General features: G+C 37.6%; 1 protein-coding gene across 1 annotated transcript in view; it reads left to right on the forward strand.

The window, feature by feature from the left end:
* Positions 1-21523, forward strand: part of PGAP1 (post-GPI attachment to proteins inositol deacylase 1) — a 79338-nt gene that overhangs the window by 9194 nt on the left and 48621 nt on the right. The window contains exons 4-7 of the mRNA XM_040228879.1: positions 11187-11358; positions 15084-15241; positions 18765-18817; positions 19636-19702. Of these exons, the coding sequence (XP_040084813.1) occupies positions 11187-11358; positions 15084-15241; positions 18765-18817; positions 19636-19702 (450 nt within the window). The remainder of the gene's footprint in view (positions 1-11186; positions 11359-15083; positions 15242-18764; positions 18818-19635; positions 19703-21523) is intronic.

The following is a 21523-nucleotide window of genomic DNA, read 5'->3' on the forward strand; positions in this document are numbered from 1 at the left end:
ATGAGGTCCAAAGAGTTGTGTGTATACACATACACGCACAGAAGTTGAAGCAAAGGTGGCACAGAGGTTTTCTTGTGTGAAATTCTATTGCTTTGAATTCATTCGTGGGTTTTGAAGTTCAAATTCAGTTTACAAGAACTCTTTCTTGTGAATTTTGGGAAAACAGATTTTTTTTTCCCCTTTATATACAAATTAGGAGTACATTGTATTTCCTAAATCCATTAGTATGGATTTGTTGAAATTATCAACTCTAATTGTGAATTTACCTATTTTTTCCTCTAGTCGTTAATTCTGCTAATTGTCTAAATAACTGGTACTAGAGTAGACCACTTTCATATATAAACAATTATAAAACTAGTGAAAATATCTGAGGCACATGTTTTCAGATGTTGGACAACCAAATGGTAAAGGACTGTGATCACTGAAAGAGGGAAAATGTGATGTGAGCTCCATTAGGGCCCAGCTTTCTGCCTGGAAGCATTTTCCAGACCATGGGGTGAAGTTTTAGAGATGAAACAGAGCAAATTGACATCACTAAGCTGAAGAAGGCAGAGGCTGGCATTTGGGACTACAGAAATGGCTAGATTTGTGGTCAGAGTAGGAGAAGAAGAGAACTAAGAACTAGGCATAGATAGGAGCTCTAGAAATTTGATTCTTTCAGTCTTTGAGTGCTACAGTACGTATGCACAGGGCAATGCAAGGCAATACCATACCAAGGAGGAAGGGTTAGGATTAGAGAGCCAGTGTCTAATTGGTTCAGAATTAAAAGGTTAAAAAATTTATTTCCAGTAATGAATTCATTGAGGTTTATAATTTATTTAGAAGGAAAATATATACTAATGGTGAAAAGATAGGAAGAGGAATAAATAGAATTATTCCACTACAGTAAGAAGTATAATATTAATCCATGATAGACCGATAAAGTTGTACATTGTAATTTCTAGAGTAACAACAACAACAAAGAAGGAGATGCAGCTAAAGAGCAAATGGAGGAGAAATACAGATCTACTTCAGAAATACTGCAGGTTCAGTTCCAGACTGCTGCAATAACGCCGATACTGCAGTTAAGCAAGCCTCATGAATTTTGGGGGGTCTAGTTCATATAGAGTTATGTTTGCAGTATACCATGGTCTATTAAGTGTGTGATAGCGTCATGTTTTTAAAAATGTGCATACCTTAATTTTAAAATATTGCTAAGAAATGCTGAGCATCATTTGAACCTTCATAGTAGTAATATCAAAGGTCAGTGATCACACAGCTCACCATAACAAGTGAAATGGAAAAGTTTGAAACATTGCGATAATTACAAAAAATGTGACACAGTGAATAAATATTATTGGAAAATGGCACCAATAGACTTGCTCAGTGCAAAGTTGCCATAGACCTTTGATTTGTAAAAAATGCAGTATCAGTGAAGTACAATAAAATGTATTCAGTCTGAAAGGAAAGAACCCAAAGACAGATGGGACAAACAGAAAACAAATGGCAAGATGATAGAGTTCAGTGCAGCTATCAATAATTATATTAATTGTAGATGGATTAAACACTCCAATTAAAAGAAAGATCTTGTCAGACTGGATTAAAAAACAAGACCCACCAAGCTATATGCTAATCTGAGTACTGGAAAGCAAAAGCCATTTTAGATGTAAAAATCCTGATTAAGAAATGTAAAGAAATAGAAAAAATACACATACAAATACAGATAGTATGAAAGTTACCATGACAATCTTAGTATCAATTAAATAGATTCTAGGACAAAGGACATTACATTGAAAAAGAAGGACATTTCTTGGTAATAAGAGTCAGCTCATCAAGAAGGCCAAAGAATCTCAAGGGAGTATGCACCTAGTAACAGAGCTTCCAAGTTGATGAAGCAGAATTAACAAACCAGAGGAAAAATAGGTAAATTCACAATTAGAGTTGATAATTTCAGCAATCCTCTCTGAATAATTGATGAAATAAATAGAAAACCAGTAAAGTATACAAGATTTTAATACTGTTAATCAGCTTGACCTGTTGACATTTATAGAACGTGCCCAACAACTGTAGAAACAAGCTGGGCTTACTGATATTTATAGGCCACACCCAACAACTGAACAAGCTGTGATCTCTTTCAGTGCACTTAGAACATTTACTAAGATATGCCATATGTTAAGCCATAAAACAAGTCTCAGTGTCAGGATTGAAGTCATACAGGGTTTATTTTCTGAACATAACAGAATTAAATTAGAAATCTCAACAAAAAGATACCTGGAAAATCATCAAATGTTTGGAAATGACTTCTAGATAACCCAGAGGTTAAAAAGAAAATCACGGGTGAAATTTGAAAATGTTTTGAATTGAATTAAAATGAAAACATATCATCAGAATTTGAAGATTAAAGTAGAAGTATAATTTTAGGATTCATAAGTGAATTTAGCAGAATCACAGGTAAATGGTCAATATTTAGAAATCAGTGATCAAATGGAAGGTGAAGTTTTGAAATGCATTTACAGTAGTATAAAAAATCTTATGGATAAATTTAGTGAAAGATGTGCAAGATCTATTCACTGAAAACGGCAAACCCTGCTGGTAGAAATTAAAGAAATCCAAAATAAACGAACGGACCAACTTTATGGTTTAGAATCTCAAGATTAAGATGTAAAATTTCCCCAAATAGGCCAGTAGATTTAATGCTCTACAAATGGAATACCAGTCGTTCTTTTTTTTAAATTGATACGCTTATGTGGAAAGAATCAAAGCAACAAATAAAAAAAAGACCCCTTGGAAAAGAACAAAGTTGGAGGTCCTGCATTGCCTGATTCAAGACTTAACTGTAAAGCTACAGTCATCCAGTCATTGGTATTCCTGTGTATCTTGAAAATGAAACTTAGGTGCCTTGATTCGTTGCCTAAGTCAGCATTTTAAAATTACTTCAAATATTTTTTAGCTTAAATCTACACTTATTGTAGGATGAAACAAGCCGTAAGATCAAACAGAACCTTTTACATATCTGATAGTTATTAGATAAGATAAATTAGATGTGATATCAAAATGAGATTTAATCCCATAAATGTCTTTCCCAAAAAGCAATTGTGTCTCTAATGTTATGTATTCAGTTCAGTTCAGTAGTTCAGTCTCTCAGTCGCGTCTGACTCTTTGCCACCCCATGAATTGCAGCATGCCAGGCCTCCCTGTCCATCACCAACTCCCGGAGTTCACTCAGACTCGCATCCATCGAGTCCGTGATGCCATCCAGCCATCTCATCCTCGGTCGTCCCCTTCTTCTCCTGCCCCCAATCCCTCCCAGCATCAGAGTCTTTTCCAATGAGTCAACTCTTTGCATGAGGTGGCCAAAGTACTGGAGTTTCAGCTTTAGCATCATTCCTTCCAAAGAAATCCCAGGGTTGATCTCCTTCAGAATGGACTGCTTGGATCTCCTTGCTGTATAAGGGATTCTCAAGAGTCTTCTCCAACACCATAATTCAAAAGCATCAATTCTTCGGCGCTCAGCCTTCTTCACAGTCCAACTCTCACATCCGTACATGACCACAGGAAAAACCATAGCCTTGACTAGACGGACCTTAGTTGGCAAAGTATTAGGTGCTTTGTTTTCCTTCCTTTTTTTTTTTTTTTTTTGGTCTTGTTTTCTCTAACAAATACATGTTACATTTTTAATAGAACTAATAGACTTTTTTTTAAATTTAGGCTTTTAGAAAGTATTATTTCTGTTACAAGCAAGTACAATAGGGATTAAGAGACAACTCAGTCTTGTTGAATGGATATTCTTGGGTATGGGAAAGTGAGAGGACATTTTAGATGGAAGAAACCACATTTGTTCATCATGTGAGTCTGCGTGCAAATATAGGAATGAATAAAACAGAAATCTAAGCCCTGATGGAACTATGTTCAAAAAGGGAGAGGCAGGCAGAAAACATCATAAATAAGAAAAATACATACTATCTTATGATAAATACCAGGAATTAAAAACAGAAAGGGGAGATAGGTAGTTGAAGGTAGACTACAATTATAAATAAGGGCACCCAGTGAAGACCTCTGTTGAGACACAGACAATTTGATACAAACTAAGGACATGAGGGAGTGGCTTCCCTGGTGGCTCAGAGGTTAAAGCATCTGCCTGCAATGCAGGAGACCCAGGTTTGATCCCTGGGTTGGGAAGATCCCCTGGAGAAGGAAATGACAACCCACTCCAGTATTCTTGCCTGGAGAATCCCATGGACAGAGAAGCCTGGTGGGCTACAGCCAGTTCATGGGATCACAAAGAGTTGGACATGACTGAGCGACTTTACTTACTTAGTTACTTAACTTATTTAGATACCTAGGGAAAGTACTGTAGGAAGAGGAAACAAATATATGAGGCAAACACATGGGTCCTGTATTTCAGGAAAAACGAGTCTGGTATGGATGGAACAGTAAGTTAGTAGAAGGAAAGTTTGGGAGGAAGGCAGTTTATAGAGTCTTGCAGGCAGTTTTAAGAATTTTGCCTTTTATTAGATGATACAGAAAGCTACTAAAGAGGTTTTTGAGCAAAGGAATAACATGATCTGTTTTAGGTTTTTTCTTTTTAATTTTTATTTATTTTTGGCTCTGCTGGGTCTTTGTTGCTGCTCGGGCTTTTTCTCTAGAAGTTGAGAGCAGGGACTACTCTCCATTGCAATGCACAGACTTCTCATTGCAGTGGCTTCCCTTGTTGCAGAGCATGGGCCCTAGGCATTCTGGCTTCAGTAGTGCAGGCTCAATAGTTGTGACCCATGGGCTTAGTTGCTTTGCAACATGTAGAATCTTGCTGGTCTAGGGATCTAACCTGTGTCTCCTTCGTTGGCAGACAAATTCCTTACCATTGAGTCACCTGGGAAGCCCTGTTTTAGGTTATAACTATCATTCTGGTGTCAGTGTGCTTTTGAGGATAAACTGAAGGGATGTAAAGGTAGAAGAAGAGACACCAGTTAGGAAGCTATTGAACTAATTTTGGTTTGGATCAAGTTGATAGCAGTGGAAATGATAGGAAATGGTCATACTGGTATAAATCTCAAAGGCAACAGGAGTTGCTGGCAGTTCAGGTATGGAGGCGTAATGTGAGAGAAAAAGAAGAGTTAAGGATGACCCAAACTGGAAAACGGGCTTCCTTGGTGGCTCAGATGGTTAAGAATCTGCGTGCAATGCAGGAGACCCACATTCAACCTAGGGGTTGGGAATATCCCCTGGAGAAGGGCATGGCAAGCCATTCCAGTATTCTTGCCTGGAGAACTCTGTGGACAGAGGAGCCAGGTGGGCTATAGTCCATGGGGTTGCAAAGAGTCAGACATGACTGAGAGACTAATACTTCATTTCAAACTAGAAAAACTAAAAGAATTTAATTATCATTAACCAGGGTAGGGAGAAATGGAGGAGGAACAGATCTAAAGGATATTAAAGAGTTCAGTTCTAGACAGATGGTATTTAAGGTACATTGTAGACATCCCAAGTATAGCTAGCATGAAGTTGTAGTCGTGGGAGCAGGAGGGCTGAGAGGAGCTACTCCACATTTAAGGACAGGAGGGGTGGCCAGTGAGGAGATACCCCTTGTCCAAGGTAAGGAGCAGCGGCTGCACTTTGCTGGAGCAGGCGTGAAGAGATATCCCACGTCTAAGGTAAGAGAAACCCAAGTAAGACGGTAGGTGTTGCAAGAGGGCATCAGAGGGCAGATGCACTGAAACCATATTCACAGAAAACTAGTAAATCTAATCAAACAGACCACAGCCTTATCTAACTCAATGACACTAAGCCATGCCATGTGGGGCCACCCAAGATGGGCGGGTCATGGTGGACAGGTCTGACAGAATGTGGTCCACTGGAGAAGGAAATGGCAAAGCACTTCAGTATTCTTGCCTTGAGAACCCCATGAACAGTATGAAAAGGCAAAATGATACGATACTGAAAGAGGAACTCCCCAGGTTGGTAGGTGCCCAATGTGCTACTGGAGATCAGTGGAGAAATAACTCCAGAAAGAATGAAGGGATGGAGCCAAAGTAAAAACAATACCCTGTTGTGGATGTGACTGGTGATACAAGCAAGGTCCGATGCTGTAAAGAGCAATATTGCATAGGAACATGGAATGTTAGGTCCATGAATCAAGGCAAATTGGAAGTGGTCAAACAGGAGATGGCAAGAGTGAACATTGACATTCTAGGAGTCAGCGAACTAAAATGGACTGGAATGGGTGAATTTAACTCAGATGACCATTATATCTACTACTGTGGGCAGGAATCCCTTAGAAGAAATGGAGTAGCCATCATGGTCAACAAGAGAGTCCGAAATGCAGTACTTGGATGCAATCTCAAAAGTGACAGAATGATCTCTGTTCGTTTCCAAGGCAAACCATTAAGTATCACAGTAATCCAAGTCTATGCCCCAACCAGTAACACTGAAGAAGCTGAAGTTGAATGGTTCTTTGAAGACCTACAAGACCTTTTAGAACTAACACCCCAAAAAGATGTCCTTTTCATTATAGGGGACTGGAATGCAAAAGTAGGAAGTCAGGAAATACCTGGAGTAACAGGCAAATTTGGCCTTGGAATACAGAATGAATCAGGGCAAAGGCTAATAGAGTTTTGCCAAAAGAACGCACTGGTCATAGCAAACACTCTCTTCCAACAACACACGAGAAAACTGTACACGTAGACATCACTAGATGGTCAATACCGAAATCAGATTGATTCTGTTCTTTGCAGCCAAAGATGGAGAAGCTCTATACAGTCAGCAAAAACAAGCTGGGAGCTGACTGTGGCTCAGATCATGAACTCCTTATTGCCAAATTCAGACTTAAATTGAAGAAAGTAGGGAAAACCACTAGACCATTCTGGTATGACCTAAATCAAATCCCTTATGATTATACAGTGGAAGTGAGAAATAGATTTAAGGGACTAGATCTGAGACAGAGTGCCTGATGAACTATGGACAGAGGTTCATGACATTGTGCAGGAGACAGGGATCAAGACCATCCCCATGGAAAAGAAATGCAAAAAAGCAAAATGGCTGTCTGAGGAGGCCTTACAAATAGCTGTGAAAAGAAGAGAAGCAAAAAGCAAAGGACAAAAGGAAAGATACAAGCATCTGAATGCAGAGTTCCAAAGAATAGGAAGGAGAGATAAGAAAGTCTTCCTCAGTGATCAGTGCAAAGAAATAGAGGAAAAAGAACAGAATGGGAAAGACTAGAGATCTCTTCAAGAAAATTAGAGATACCAAGGGAACATTTCATGCAAAGATGGGCTCGATAAAGGACAGAAATGGTATGGACCTAACAGAAGCAGAAGATATTATGGAAAGGTGGCAAGAATACACAGAACTGTACAAAAAAGAGCTTCATGACCCAGATAATCACAATGGTGTGATCGCTCACCTAGAGCCAGACATCCTGGAATGTGAAGTCAAGTGGGCCTTAGAAAGCATCACTACGAACAAAGCTAGTGGAGGTGATGGAATTCCAGTTGAGCTATTTCAAATCCTGTGAGGCTGTGAAAGTGTTGCACTCAATATGCCAGCAAATTGGGAAAACTCAGCAGTGGCCACAGGACTGGAAAAGGTCAGTTTTCATTCCAATCCCAAAGAAAGACAATGCCAAAGAATGCTCAAACTACCACACAGTTGCACTCATCTCACACGCTAGTAAAGTAATGCTCAAAATTCTCCAAGCCAGGCTTCAGCAGTACGTGAACCATGAACTTCCAGATGTTTAAGCTGGTTTTAGAAAAGGCAGAGGAACCAGAGATCAAATTGCCAACACCTGCTGGATCATGGAAAAAGCTAGAGAGTTCCAGAAAAACATCTATTTCTGCTTTATTGACTATGCCAAAGCCTTTGACTGTGTGGACCACAATAAACTTGGAAAATTCTTCAAGAGATAGGAATCAGACCACCTGACCTGCCTATTGAGAAATCTGTATGCAGGTTAAGAAGCAACAGTTAGAACTGGACATGAAACAACAGACTGGTTCCAAATAGGAAAAGGAGTATATTGTCACCCTGCTTATTTAACTTATATACAGAGTACATCATGAGAAACGCTGTGCTGGAAGAAACACAAGCTGGAATCAAGATTGCCGGGAGAAATATCAATAACCTCAGATATGCAGATGACACCACCCTTATGGCAGAAAGTGAAGAGGAACTAAAGAGCCTCTTGATGAAAGTGAAAGAGGAGAGTGAAAAAGTTGGCTTAAGGCTCAACATTCAGAAAACGAAGATCATGGCATCCGGTCCCATCACTTCATGGGAAATAGATGAGGAAAGAGTGGAAACAGTGTCAGACTTTATTTTGGGGGGCTCCAAAATCACTGCAGATGGTGATTGCAGCCATGAAATTAAAAGACGCTTACTCCTTGGAAGGGAAGATGACCAACCTAGATAGCATATTGAAAAGCAGAGATATTACTTTGCCAACAAGGTCCGTCTAGTCAAGGCTGTGGTTTTTCCATTAGTCATGTATGGATGAGAGAGTTGGACTGTGAAGGAAGCTGAGCATCGAAGAATTGATGGTTTTGAACTGCAGTGTTGGAGAAGACTTGAGAGTCCCTTGGACTGCAAGGAGATCCCACCAGTGCATTTAAAGGAAATCAGTCCTGAATATTCATTGGAAGGACTGATGTTGAAGCTGAAATCCAATACTTTGGCCACCTGATGCGAAGAACTGACTCATTGGAAAAGACCCTGATGCTGAGAAAGATTGAGGGCAGGAGGAGAAGGGAACGGCAGAGGATGAGATGGCTGGATGGCATCACCAACTCAATGGACATGAGTTTGAGTAAACTCTGGGTGTTGGCGATGGACAGGGAGGCCTGGCGTGCTGCAGTCCATGGAGTCGCAAAGAGTTGGACATGACTGAGTGACTGAACTGAACCGAACTGAGATGTAAAGAGCCATGAGACTCAATCAGATCACTAATCGGTTCAAGATGTGAAAGAAGATATTTAAGGAGTGAGGTCTGAGTCACACCAGTATTAAGAGGTGAAGGGAGATAAGAAGGAACTAGCAAGAGACTAAAAAGGAGGAGTCAGTGAGTTAAGAGGAGAACTGTAAGTGTCTCATCAAGGACCAAGCAAAGCATTTTCAAAGAGTAAGAAGTGATCAACTATGTAAATTGCCATTGATAGGTCAAGTAAGGTGAGGATTGAGAATTGATCTTTAGATTCCTTGGTGACCAGGTAAGTGCTGTTTTAAAGGAGTTTTGCAGGGGAAAACCTGATCAGAATGGGTTTAACAGTGTTTGAGAAATTGGAGACAGCAAGTACTGTGCAGACAACTGTTTTTGAAGAGTTTTGCTCTCAAGGGGTATATAAAGAAAGATATGGTTGCTAAAGTAGAAGTAAAAAATAAAGTTTTTACTTTTTAAGAGAGAATAACAGTATATTTATATACTGGTGAGAATGATCTAGTAGTTGTTTTTGCTTAGTTCTTAATTGTGTCTGACTTTTTGTGACTCTTTGGACTGTAGCCCATCAGACTCCTCTGTCCATGGGATTTTTCAGAGGAGAATACTGGAGTAGGTTGCCATTTCCTCCACCAGGGGATCTTCCTGACCAGGGATTGAATCCACATCTCCTGCATTTCAGATTCTTTACCCTCTAGCCAGTGGGGAAGACCATATTTATATACTAGTGAGAATGATCTAGTAGACAGAAACAATAATGCAAGAAGAAAGTGAGAAGAATTGCCAGAGTGATGTCCTTGAGAAGGCCAAAGGGGATAGGTTTCAGAGCACATGTGTAGGGTTTGGCTTTTGCTAAGATAAGTATGTTTCAGAAGATCACCAGAACCATCCTCAGGCTGATGATAATCCAGGAGGCCTTACAAGACTCAGCATATAGTTGTTCTCATGGTTATGATTTATTACAGTGAAAGGATACAAAGCAAAATTGGCAAAGAGAAAAGGTGCATGGGGTGAAGTCCAGAGAAACCTGGTGAAAGCTTCCCAATGTCCCCTTACAGGAAAGTCACTCTGGATGCATTTAATTCCTGCAGCAACGATTGTGACATGAATGAAGTGTCATCTATGAGAGACATTCATTAGAGACTCAGTAGCCAAGGTTTTTTCTTGAGGGCCAGTCACCTGGACACCTTGTGCCTGTGCCTCCCATGTGCTAAAATCCCAACAAAAATAAGGCTGAAGGTATTCAACATAAACCATGTTTACAAAGCAGTTTTGGTATAATGAGCCATTTTTATCATTTTTGAAATGATGGGAACCCTTCCAAAGTCCGTGGTCCCAGACAGCAAACCAGAGCCAACCTTGAATACAGTCAGTTATAAGGATAGCAGTCTCAGGTCAATTCTTTTAACTCTGGTTCTGCATGAGGCCCAGATTATAGTAACAGGAGAGAAGGCATGGATGAAGGATCAGTGCAGAAAGTGATGAACAGAAGTTTGGTAGTGGACAGAGGAGCCTGGTGGGCTGTGGTCCAAAGGGTCACAAACAGTCAGACACAATTGAGAACTAAGCAAAAACAACTACTAGATCATGCTCAGTAGTATATAAATATAGTGTTATTCTCTCTTAAAAAGTAAAAACTTTATTTTTACTTCTACTTTAACAACCACATCTTTCTTTATATACCCCTTGAGAGCAAAACTCTTCAAAAACAGTTGATACTATATGGAGATAGAAGAGATTTTTTAAAAAGAAATACTTTAAAAATTAAAATATGTAATATCAGTGAATAAATGTTGTGAATTGCTGACTCCTTTCTAAGTCCAGGCCCACAATAGAGAAATAATTTGATGAGATAAGATATATCAATATGATTCAATAGTACATTGCTATGGCAGCTGGAATAGTTGTGGCTTTTTTGTGATACCTCCACTTTCAAATAAGTGATCTGACTTTATATACCCTAATATTCTGATATACACCAAATGTAATCACACCTCTTACATACAATATAACAAATGGGAAAAACATGATTTGCTAGACCAAGCGTTGTGATTTTGGTTTAAAAAACCAAAGCCTAACTTTTAAAAATGCTTGCAGAACACAAAACAGTATGAATATACTAATTACAAGTGTATGAAAATGTATTTCTGTCTTATTAAGGGAGATTGTAGAAATAGTTTATTCTATTTTCAATAAAATTGCTTATATGTACAGAGAAGTATTTATTATGTCTACTGTGATTCTAATCTTTAATCATGCCTTGATGATTTTTTTTAAATAGGGTCAAGAATTCGCTCCAAAAAGTGTGGCAATAATCGGTCATTCTATGGGTGGCCTTGTTGCAAGAGCATTGCTTACACTGAAAAATTTTAAACAAGATCTGATCAATCTTCTCGTTACACAAGCCACACCTCATGTTGCTCCTGTGATGCCATTAGATCGTTTCATTACAGGTGAGTACTGTTACATAAACACTAACTAATCATTGTTTAGGATTAAACAAATCCTTGCAGCTACTCCCTTTAGAGTATGTTACAGGTTTATCCATGTGTGAAGCAGCTTAGGTTTAAATCAGTACTTCCAATTCTGAGCATCTCTTTTTGTGACTTTCAGCTTAAGACTCATAATTGAAACTGCTGTTAGTCTTCTCTGCCTGTTGCATCTTAACCTGGACGACATGTGTCCTACAGCCTCTAGGCATTTGAGCTTCAGCTTAGTTGTTCTTAATGTTGACTCCCAGTCTCTCGAAATGTATTTATATTTCTCTGTTTTGTTAACTCTTATGGCTACTCCATTCAAAATAAACTTGTATTTAGGTAAAATAGTAGAAGTGCCTTTTTTAAAAACAAATAGGTCTGCTAACACTTTATATGATGAGATGAGTTAGGATTGCTAACATTTATAGAGCTCTTATATTTTGGATATTGTGCAAGAACTTTACATGACTGTTAGGTCATTTGATCTTTAGGGCAGTCCTTTGAGGTGGATACCATTATTATAGCCATGTTCACAGATAGAAAAAAAGAGGCCAGGATAAATTCTTGCCCAAAATCACATAGCAAGAAAATAGTGGAGCCAGTATTTGACACTGGCAAGCTTGTTTCTGGGTCTCTGCTTTTACCCTTTGCATATGCTGCCTCTGAATTGAGTTATATTATGATACAGAGGACATAAAACTATGGGTAATACTATAATTTTGCAGATAATTTTGAGTGAAGAATAGGAGTTTATGATTGCTATCATCTAATTAAATAGTGATAATGTTGGAGAATAAGAATTAAATGCTGACTCTCTCAATTTTTTATTAAAGTCAAGTATTGTCTTCATGGCTTATTGGAATATTGTATGTGTAGAAGAAAATCTTTAGAAAGAAATAATTATTTTTCCTGATCAGTAAGTTTGTACAACTTTTTATTCTATAAAAATTTGCATCATCTTAATTGTGCTGAAAATTTTTTTTATAGATTAGTGAGACACATACCCTAAGGACTCCAAACCAAAGTAGCTTTCCAAAACACCCATCTAAGCATAACATTGCCAGGGAGTAATTTATTTGCTGAGATATCTGGTGCAGTAGTACTTAAAGAGAAGGTTGATTTTTTTTCCTTATTGTATTTAAAACTTTGCCTGTAAAACTCTTTGAATAAAAAATTTAATTTTATATTGAAGTTAAATATGCCTTCCTGATTCTAATAATTATAAATTATTATTTATAATAGGTTTAGAAAAAATTAAAGACATAGTCATAATACTTGTCATCATAATCAAGATTTCTTTCTCTTACTGCATTTTATGTGGTATATGTAGATAAGCCCTGCAAGTTATATTAGAATTACTCAAAATCCTTTTTAAAAATCTCTTTGAGGAAAGAACTGTCAAGAGAGTCAGGTTTTAGTGTTTTTGAAGGATGCTTATGGTCTGTCTCTAAATGGCTTAGACCTTCTAGGATCTGATACCTGATTATTTGAGGTGGATCTGATGTAATAATACTAGAAACAAAGTGCAAAATAAATGTAATGCCCTTGACTCATTCTGAAACCACTGCCCTGGCCGCCCCCCCCCCCCCCCCCTGGTCCAAAGAATAATTTTCTTCCACAAAATCTGTCCCTGGTGCCCAAAAGGTTGGGGACCACTGGCTTAGGCTGAAAGTGCTTCTTAGGATCAAAGTGCCTTTCCAGTAATTAGCAAGCTTCTTGGGCTTCCCTTGTGGCTCACTGTTAAAGAATCCACCCACAATGCATAAGACCTGGACTTGATCCCTGGGTTGGGAAGATCCCCTGGAGAAGGGAAAGGCTACCCACTCCATTATTCTGGCCTGGAGAGTTCCATGGACTATACAGTCCATGGGGTCACAAAGAGTTGGACGTGACTGAACAACTTTCACTTTGCCATTTATTTTGTATTTATTTTTTATTGCATCAAGCCATAATTAGTATGAAAAAGCAAAAGTTCAAAGGAAGATAGATTTTAAGTTTTTAGGAGACCCATATTATGTGCAGTAGATTCCCTGTTTGTACTTGTTGGAAATACTGTCCTTAAATAGGGAGAAAGGAAGCCTTGCACTGGGCTCTGCACCTTACAAGGCCCTGCTCTGGTGTTGCCATATGCACACAGGTGTGGACTGTACAGGGCAAACCCACTTGGAGGTTGTACCTTTACTTTTGGACCATGATCCAGGTAACCAGTCTTTCACACTTTTCTTGCCCATATGTCTCAAGCTCACTTCCTTAGCCTCTCTCTTGGATCTGTCTTGAGGACAGGTATGTGCAAACCTGAGCTTGAACTGTGGCCAGGGGTGGCTCTGCTTGAAGTACAGACAGAAGTTGAATGTGCACAGGAGGTCCTTGTGATGCAGGATGGAATGTGTGTGGGCAGTAAAGGAGGAGAGCTCAGTGATATGCTCTCCCTATGCTGCAGATGTCTACAGAGATATGTTCTCCCTACGCTGCCATCAGCCAGTGTCCAACTCTGAGGTGTCCTTGTTGCTGTTGCTCAGTTGCTCAGTCCTGTCCAACTCTTTGCAACCCTATGAACTGCAGCACACCAGGCTCCCCTGTCCTTCACTATCTCCCAGAACTTGTTCAAACTCATGTCCATTGAGTCGGTGATACCATCCAGCCATCTCATGCTCTGTTGCCCCCTTCTCCTCTTGCCTGGAATTCTTAATTTGAACCTGGCCTTCCATGTTATTTCAATGATATATATTTATATTTATATATATCATATATATATATGATATATATATAGGCAGAGGAAATATGTTTGATTTAAGTTTTTTAGCTGAAATTTTGACTTTGGTATTTAAACATATGGCATGTATACCCCGATTGGTAACTCTTATCCCAGGCCCTGGAGATGTTAGGAATGGGTCTGCTTGGTTGCAGTCTTAAGTAAATAGGATTGAGATTTAATCAGATGAGTTTGCTGTTCCAAAATGTTAAAAGTGATCAAATGCCAAGATAAAAAATGCATTAAGTTTTGATAATCAGAACAGGAAATGAGAACTCCCTGCCCTGGCCTCAGATTTTTGACACTAAATTTTTCTCATCTTCCATTGATAAAGTGGAAAAATTATATCCGAGTAGTTCCCTTTGAAACTGCTTGTTAAACTAAATGAATAGAATCTTTTAAACATCAGATTTTCTACAGTAGAGAGTCCCAAGAATAATTTGACTGTCATTGCCCTGATAGATGGTATTTTAAGAACTTAAATAGCGCTCTGTGTGGCCACCGGTACTATAGTGGCTGCAGTAAAAAGCTGCTGAGCCCTTATAAACAAGGATACAGCCATGATTAGGAAGATCTGCAGCTCCTTCGCATAGGAAACTTGTATCTTTGGAAGAATTTGGGGTGTTTCTATATTATGTGGCTTATGAACAAAAAGCATCCTTGTGGAATGTAGAGACCTGTTTGCTATAGACTTGTCAAAGCTAGCAGAATTGGGTTATCTTTTTTCTTTATTGATGTTTGCTACCTCAGTATTTGTACTGCTGGAGAAAGTAGAATATGTGTAAAGATAACTGATTTTAGTCAAAGTAGAGAAATGTGGATGACATTGTTTATAGACAATTCAGGTGGCTTAAACAGCAATTCAGTTTAATGTTAGTATCATAGATAGGTTATTATTTCAGGGAATGGTTACTAACTTTTAATGTATGTCTTTTTTATTTCCCACCAGATTTTTATATGACTGTAAACAACTATTGGATTTTAAATGCTAGACAGATAAATTTAACCACACTTTCTGTAGCTGGAGGATTCCGGGATTACCAAGTTCGTTCAGGACTGACTTTTCTACCAAAATTAAGCCATCATACCAGTGCCTTATCTGTTGTGGTAATCTTTTTTAAAGATTCTACTGAAGTAGTAACATAATGGTCACAATGGGGCATGAAAGAAGTGATATGTGGTTGGTTGGAAATGATTGCTGAGTTGGTGTAGTGTCCTGTGTGTACATGTGTGCACGTGTGTGAGTGAGAGGAGAGAGATATGAAAAAATGTATATTATTATTTTGGGAACGCAGAGGCATGGATACTTAAATCCATGGAAAGTGAAAAGAATATTAGAAACTTTGTGCAAATCACTCTTATATATGAAGACGATTGTTTCTTGTTCAAGTAAGTGCCTATCCATTGATTAGAGTTTTAAGTATAGGAAAGTGTGGGCTGATGTCCAAGGGCCCTTTGTGTATCTCAGTGGTATGCTATATACAACAGTAGTAGAAGATCAAACATTTCACATACTCCTGAATTTTATACTTGAATGAAGGTTTACTGGTTTTAAAATTTTAAAATTAGCTTTGGTACTTGGTAGTAGCTTCCCTGGTGACACAGACAGTAACGAATCTGCCTGCCATGTGGGAGGCAAGGGTTCGATCCCTGGGTCAGGAAGATTCCCCTGGAGAAGGAAATGGCAACCTACTCCAGTATTCTTGCCTGGAGAACCCCATAGACAGAGGAGCCTGGTGGGCTACAGTCCATGGGGTTGCAAAGAGTTGGACAGGACTGAGCGACTGATACTTGATAGAGTATCAAAGTATAGATAGAGACTTGATTAATTAACTTGCTACTTATTCTTCCCTGCTAGCACATCAGGTATTTGATCTTTAACTGGGATACATAGTTTCTGTAAAATAAGTTCAGGTTCCTTTTTAGGACTTACATTATTCATGTATTTTTAACTTTGAAGTCTTTAGTTAAGAGCTTAACTTTTAAACTCAGTATACACATTGTCTCTAAATATAACTCAGTTTAACTTCTACAAAGAAAATTCATAGCATTCGTTTTGCTTCTTAGATGATAGTTCTTTGTTTCCTAGTTCTCTTCATAGATATGCCTTTGCTCAGCTTAGCTACTATTGCTCTTCCTTAGATTGCTATTCATTAAGTAAATACTGAATGAAATACTAGATAGAACAAAAACTATTAGGCTGTTCTGCCCTTATCCACCATTTTCTTACTACTGGAGGAGCTATGATATAGCCATAATAGCTTTGGAACTAATTAGTACTAATTTACTAATTGGTAAACCTCTCTAACCTCATTGTTGGTATGAATCTCGTTTTTTGCTGCTGAAATATTTTGGGCAGATATATTCTAGTTCTCAAAACTCTAAATATGAAATTCTTAGTAAAAATAGATGTTTTAGTCAGATAAAATTGGATATAACTCATTTCCTAGACTTGATCTGGAGCATTATGCTGTATTGATACCCTCTTCTGCAGCTTTCCCATGGACAGAGGAGCCTGGTGGGCTACAGTCCACAGGGTCACAAAGGGTCGGACATGACTGAGTGACTTCACTTGTTCTGCAGCTTTTAAAAAGTTTTATTTTTTTTTAATGGTGTGTGTACACGTGCTTTTCTAATCAATATGTTAATGTATTGTGTTTAAGGCAACTTGTGTATCTCTGTCTCTGATGAAAATATATTTTACTTATTATGGAAATTAAAGCTGGTTATTGTATAATCTGAGTTTTATTTAGCTTTTAAATATTTCATTATTTAGTTTTTAAGCTCCCAAATAATCTTTAGTCTTTTATATATCTACATGTACATTCTCCTAAAAGAACAACAATTATTAAGAAGTAATTTTTTAATGATTATCTCAAGACCAGTTAAAAGACATTGAACCCATTGGGACTAAAAAACCATTCAAATTAGAGACCTTAGTTATTTTAGTATGGTAGACCAAACTTCTATAATATTCACTTACGAGATAATGGCACTTAAACAGTAGAATTTTGCATTTTACTCATTTAACTCCCCTAGGTGTGCATTTAAGTGGTGGGTGGTTTATGAAGGAGGCTCAGTAAGGGACTCAGGCTCCCCCTTCTTGAATGCCTTACCCAAAAGTTTGCTTTAATCATCACTGTTTCAACCCACAGGAAGGGAGGAGAAAGAGCGTGGAGGGAGAGCAGTCAGGCCTGGCAGTGGCACATATCACTCTTTTTGACATACTATTAGGACATGACTGACGCGACTTAGTAGCAGCAGCAGCAGCAGCAGAGTACTTAGTCACATCTTAACGTAAAGAGACTGAAATATGCATTCTAGCTAACTGTGTAAAAATGGAAGATTTTGGTGGACATTCAGCAGTTTTTACCACAAAGATTATGAGCAGCTACCTTTATTATTTGTGTTGACTTTCCTTTTTTTAGCTCTAACACAGATATTAGACTGAAAGTAAATTAGCTTTGTGTCCTAGTTAATAGTAAATGATGTCTACACTGAGCTCTTACTTTACTGAGAATCTAATGAAACCTTAGAACCACAGTGAACTCTGGTTGTCTCAGTTTTTAAAGTAAGTTGCCAGCAGTAATTCCTAATAAAATATCTAACATTTATAAGTTCATTTAGTAAGCTGTAGATTTTCTTTCAACTGTAGAGCCTGGAACCCAAATATACATTGTTATTTGCAGAGTACCAGGATTACAGTGACTCAATGACTCCTTAGAAGTTATAAATACCTTTTTTTTTTTTTAACTAAAGAGGCATGTTAGGCCTTTAAATTTTCTCACACATAGCATTGTTAGTTTCCTGTTTTCATTTTATTTTGACATTTCTAGGGAGAGCATCTCATTGTATCTTTGACAGTGCAGAGAGAGATGATATGAAAAATAATATTAGGTTTACTTAATATTCCCCCATTGTATGTAAGATGGTGTTCATTCAGGAGGAGGTCATTACCTTGTATAAAAAAATTCTCTAGTTCTTGGAGGTTGCTGGTCATTGTTAGGAAACCTTCTGAAAATAGTTATATTTTTTACTAGGCTTTTGCCCTTCTGTCTCTAACCAGTAGTATATATTGCTAATCATCTAGAGATTTTTTTTTTTTTAATGAAAGTCTGTACCCCACTTATAAAAGTCTGATTTGGTAGTTTTGTGATTAGGCATATTTATTTTGAATAAAGTCTCACCAGGCCTAGGTGTCTCTCAGATATATGCTGATTAGAATTAACATCTTAGAATTTATTAAGTGTTAGTCTAGTCAGAACTAAAATGACTGAAAGATCTATTATAATTTATATATACTCTATGACTTATTAAAAATTCATAAACTCAACCTCTTATTAGAGTAATGAGGAGATAGACATTAAACTTCAGTAAGTAACCTGAAGAATAATTATTAAAGAATAATTTAAGCTTGACTAAGTAGTAATGACAAAGATAGTTATTTTATGCAGAAAATATTTAATATTTGTGGGTCACCTTTTTATAAGACATTTTAAAAGGTCTGTGCATCATAAAATAGTGAAACTGATGTTACATGTTTCTAAATATTAGCCTATAAGAATTTCAAGCCTCTTGAAGAATAACAAATGTGCTTTTCTTAACTATGATTTTGTTTCTTTCCTTTTAGAGTTCAGCAGTGCCTAAGACATGGGTCTCAACAGACCACCTCTCCATTGTATGGTAAGTTAATTTAACTTATTTTGGCAGTTTGTGGCGGTCGTCTTTTCTCATGAGTGAATTGATTGGTTTGTTATCTTTCTTAGAGCTTTATCTATAAATAAATAAGGGTTTGGGAGAAAGATTAACTTAGGGGGTTAGAACTTCAGCCTTTGTTCTTGTCTTGATTTGACCAAGATGTCCTTGACAACCTATAAAACCATCCCTTGAAGAACCAGTAGCATTAGTCTCAAATGAAGTTAATGTCAAATGTCAAAATTTTGGAATTTGTCATGGTTGGGCAGAATCAAAGACCCTTGTCCAATCACCAAACTCAGGGACTCGATTACTTCAACATTGATTATTCTGGAGCAGCACATGGGAATTAGATTTATGCTTAATATAAATAAATAGATTAAATAAGGGTCAGGAAATACATAAACCCTAGTATCTTATCTCTGTGTCCATTGGCTTAAAGATTCTCTTTTCACCTTCCTCTGGCTGTGCCAATCAGTGGTGTCAGGAACACAGCCACTCAGACATGTGAAGATGGGACAGACAGTATGCCTGTGTCTGGGGTAGACATGGATATTTAGGGAAGACAGAACAGCCAGATACTTTTCTACTCTGAAATATCTGGGAAGATTAAATTTACTTTATTTAGATAGGTTTCAGCTTTAAGATGTATGCTTAATGATTTGTTAAATAATTTTAGAGTTCACAGCATTAAAGGAAATGTCTATATTCCATTAATTTTTTATGTTTTTTATCAAAGTATATTTATGTTTGTATCAAAAGTATATTTTTAAAGAAAGTTTCATTTGTAACATTTTATTCTTCAGGTGTAAACAATTGCAATTGACTACAATTCGAGCATTCTTTGATCTTATTGATGCTGATACTAAACAAGTATGTATTTTTAAACTAAAAGTTACTTCAGTGAAGTAAAACTTTTTGTTAGAGCAGTGAAAATTTTAATACATTTTTTTACTTGGATGATAGTAGAAGCCTACACCTTATATTGACTGTGATTAGTTTCAAATGGAAATATCCTTGTTTATCTGTAATCTTTGATCACTAGTAATAATTAAAAATGCAGTAAAATTGAAAGAATGAAAGATACCTTAAATCTTCCTCAGTTATTCCCTTTTACTGTTTAACATTTGATATATGTCCTTCTTTTTGGCGGGAGGTGGAGGGAGAAGGAAATGGCAACCCACTCCAGTATTCTTGCCTGGGAAAAATCCCATAGACAGAGGATCTGGCTTCCCTGATGACTCAGATGGTAAAGCATCTGCCTGCAGTGTGGGAGACCTGGGTTGGATCCCTGGGTTGGGAAGATTGCCTGGAAGAGGAAATGGCAACCCACTTGAGTACTCTTGCCTGGAAAATCCCATGGATGGAGGAGCCTGGTAGGCTACAGTCCATGTGGTCCCAAAGAGTTGGAAATGACAGAGCGACTTCATTTTCACTTTCTTTGGAGAAAAAAGTTACTTTTATTTTTCATATTATTTGTCATTATGGCAGGTTTTGAGAGTTCTTTCCCCTGAAGGCTCCAGTTCTTTGAGAAACTATTATGTGTGGTTTCTTTCTCAGTAGTTTTCTAGGTAATGCTTTCCTTTTTATTGTGTCTTAATCTTGCTCCTGTAGCATTTTCTCTTAGGAATAATGTAGTGTATTTTTTTCTTTACTCCTTCAGAAAGCTGCATAACTATTTATCAGAGAGAATGATTGATAAAAGAAAGACACAAATTGATCTGTTTTACCACATTTTAAATCACAAGATGCCATATTTAAGTTAGTGTATTAAAGTAAATCAGCTTTATAGGTTTAACATTATTAATATTGCAATTTTATAATCATGGAATGCAAACATTTTTCTGCTTTTCAACATTGTTTTAATTGTGACTCTTTAGCTATGACCAGTATCTTTAGGAAAAATCCCATTTCAGCTGATAACAGATGAGTTTCAGGCAGGTATATACTTTAAAAATATCAAACTAATTTTAACAAATCATATCTTATTTTCCATTAAATTCTGAGATGAGAAAACCCTAATACTGGCATGTAATAAATTATAATTTTGGATGGGTAAGTGTTTTACAGACACATTTTAAGGGACAAATAGAAAATTTTGACTAATACTGTTAAAAATCAAAATACTATGAAACTGAGCTTTTTTTTTTTTTTTCCCACAAACTCACTATATATGATACACTAAATATTTGACAATAAAATGTTAGGATATTTTACTAAACATTAGACACTAAAATGTTAGGATGTTTCCCTGCTTCTCAAGAAGCATTTAGTTTAGGAAGAAAAACATACATACATACATACAGTTCAGTTCAGTTCAGTCGCTCAGTCGTGTCCAACTCTTTGCGACCCTATAAATCACAGCACGCCAGGCCTCCCTGTCCATCACCAACTCCCGGAGTTCACTCAGACTCATGTCCATCGAGTCCGTGATACCATCCAGCCATCTCATCCTCGGTCTTCCCTTTCTCCTCCTGCACCCAATCCCTCCCAGCATCAGAGTCTTTTCCAATGAGTCAACTCTTTGCATGAGGTGGCCAAAGTACTGCAGTTTCAGCTTTAGCATCATTCCTTCCAGAGAAATCCCAGGGTTGATCTCTTTCAGAATGGACTGGTTGGATCTCCTTGCAGTCCAAGGGACTCTCAACAATCTTCTCCAACACCACAGTTCAAAAGCATCAATTCTTCAGCACT

Source organism: Oryx dammah, unplaced genomic scaffold (assembly GCF_014754425.2).
Source record: "Oryx dammah isolate SB20612 unplaced genomic scaffold, SCBI_Odam_1.1 HiC_scaffold_27, whole genome shotgun sequence".
Classification (NCBI taxonomy): domain Eukaryota; kingdom Metazoa; phylum Chordata; class Mammalia; order Artiodactyla; family Bovidae; genus Oryx; species Oryx dammah.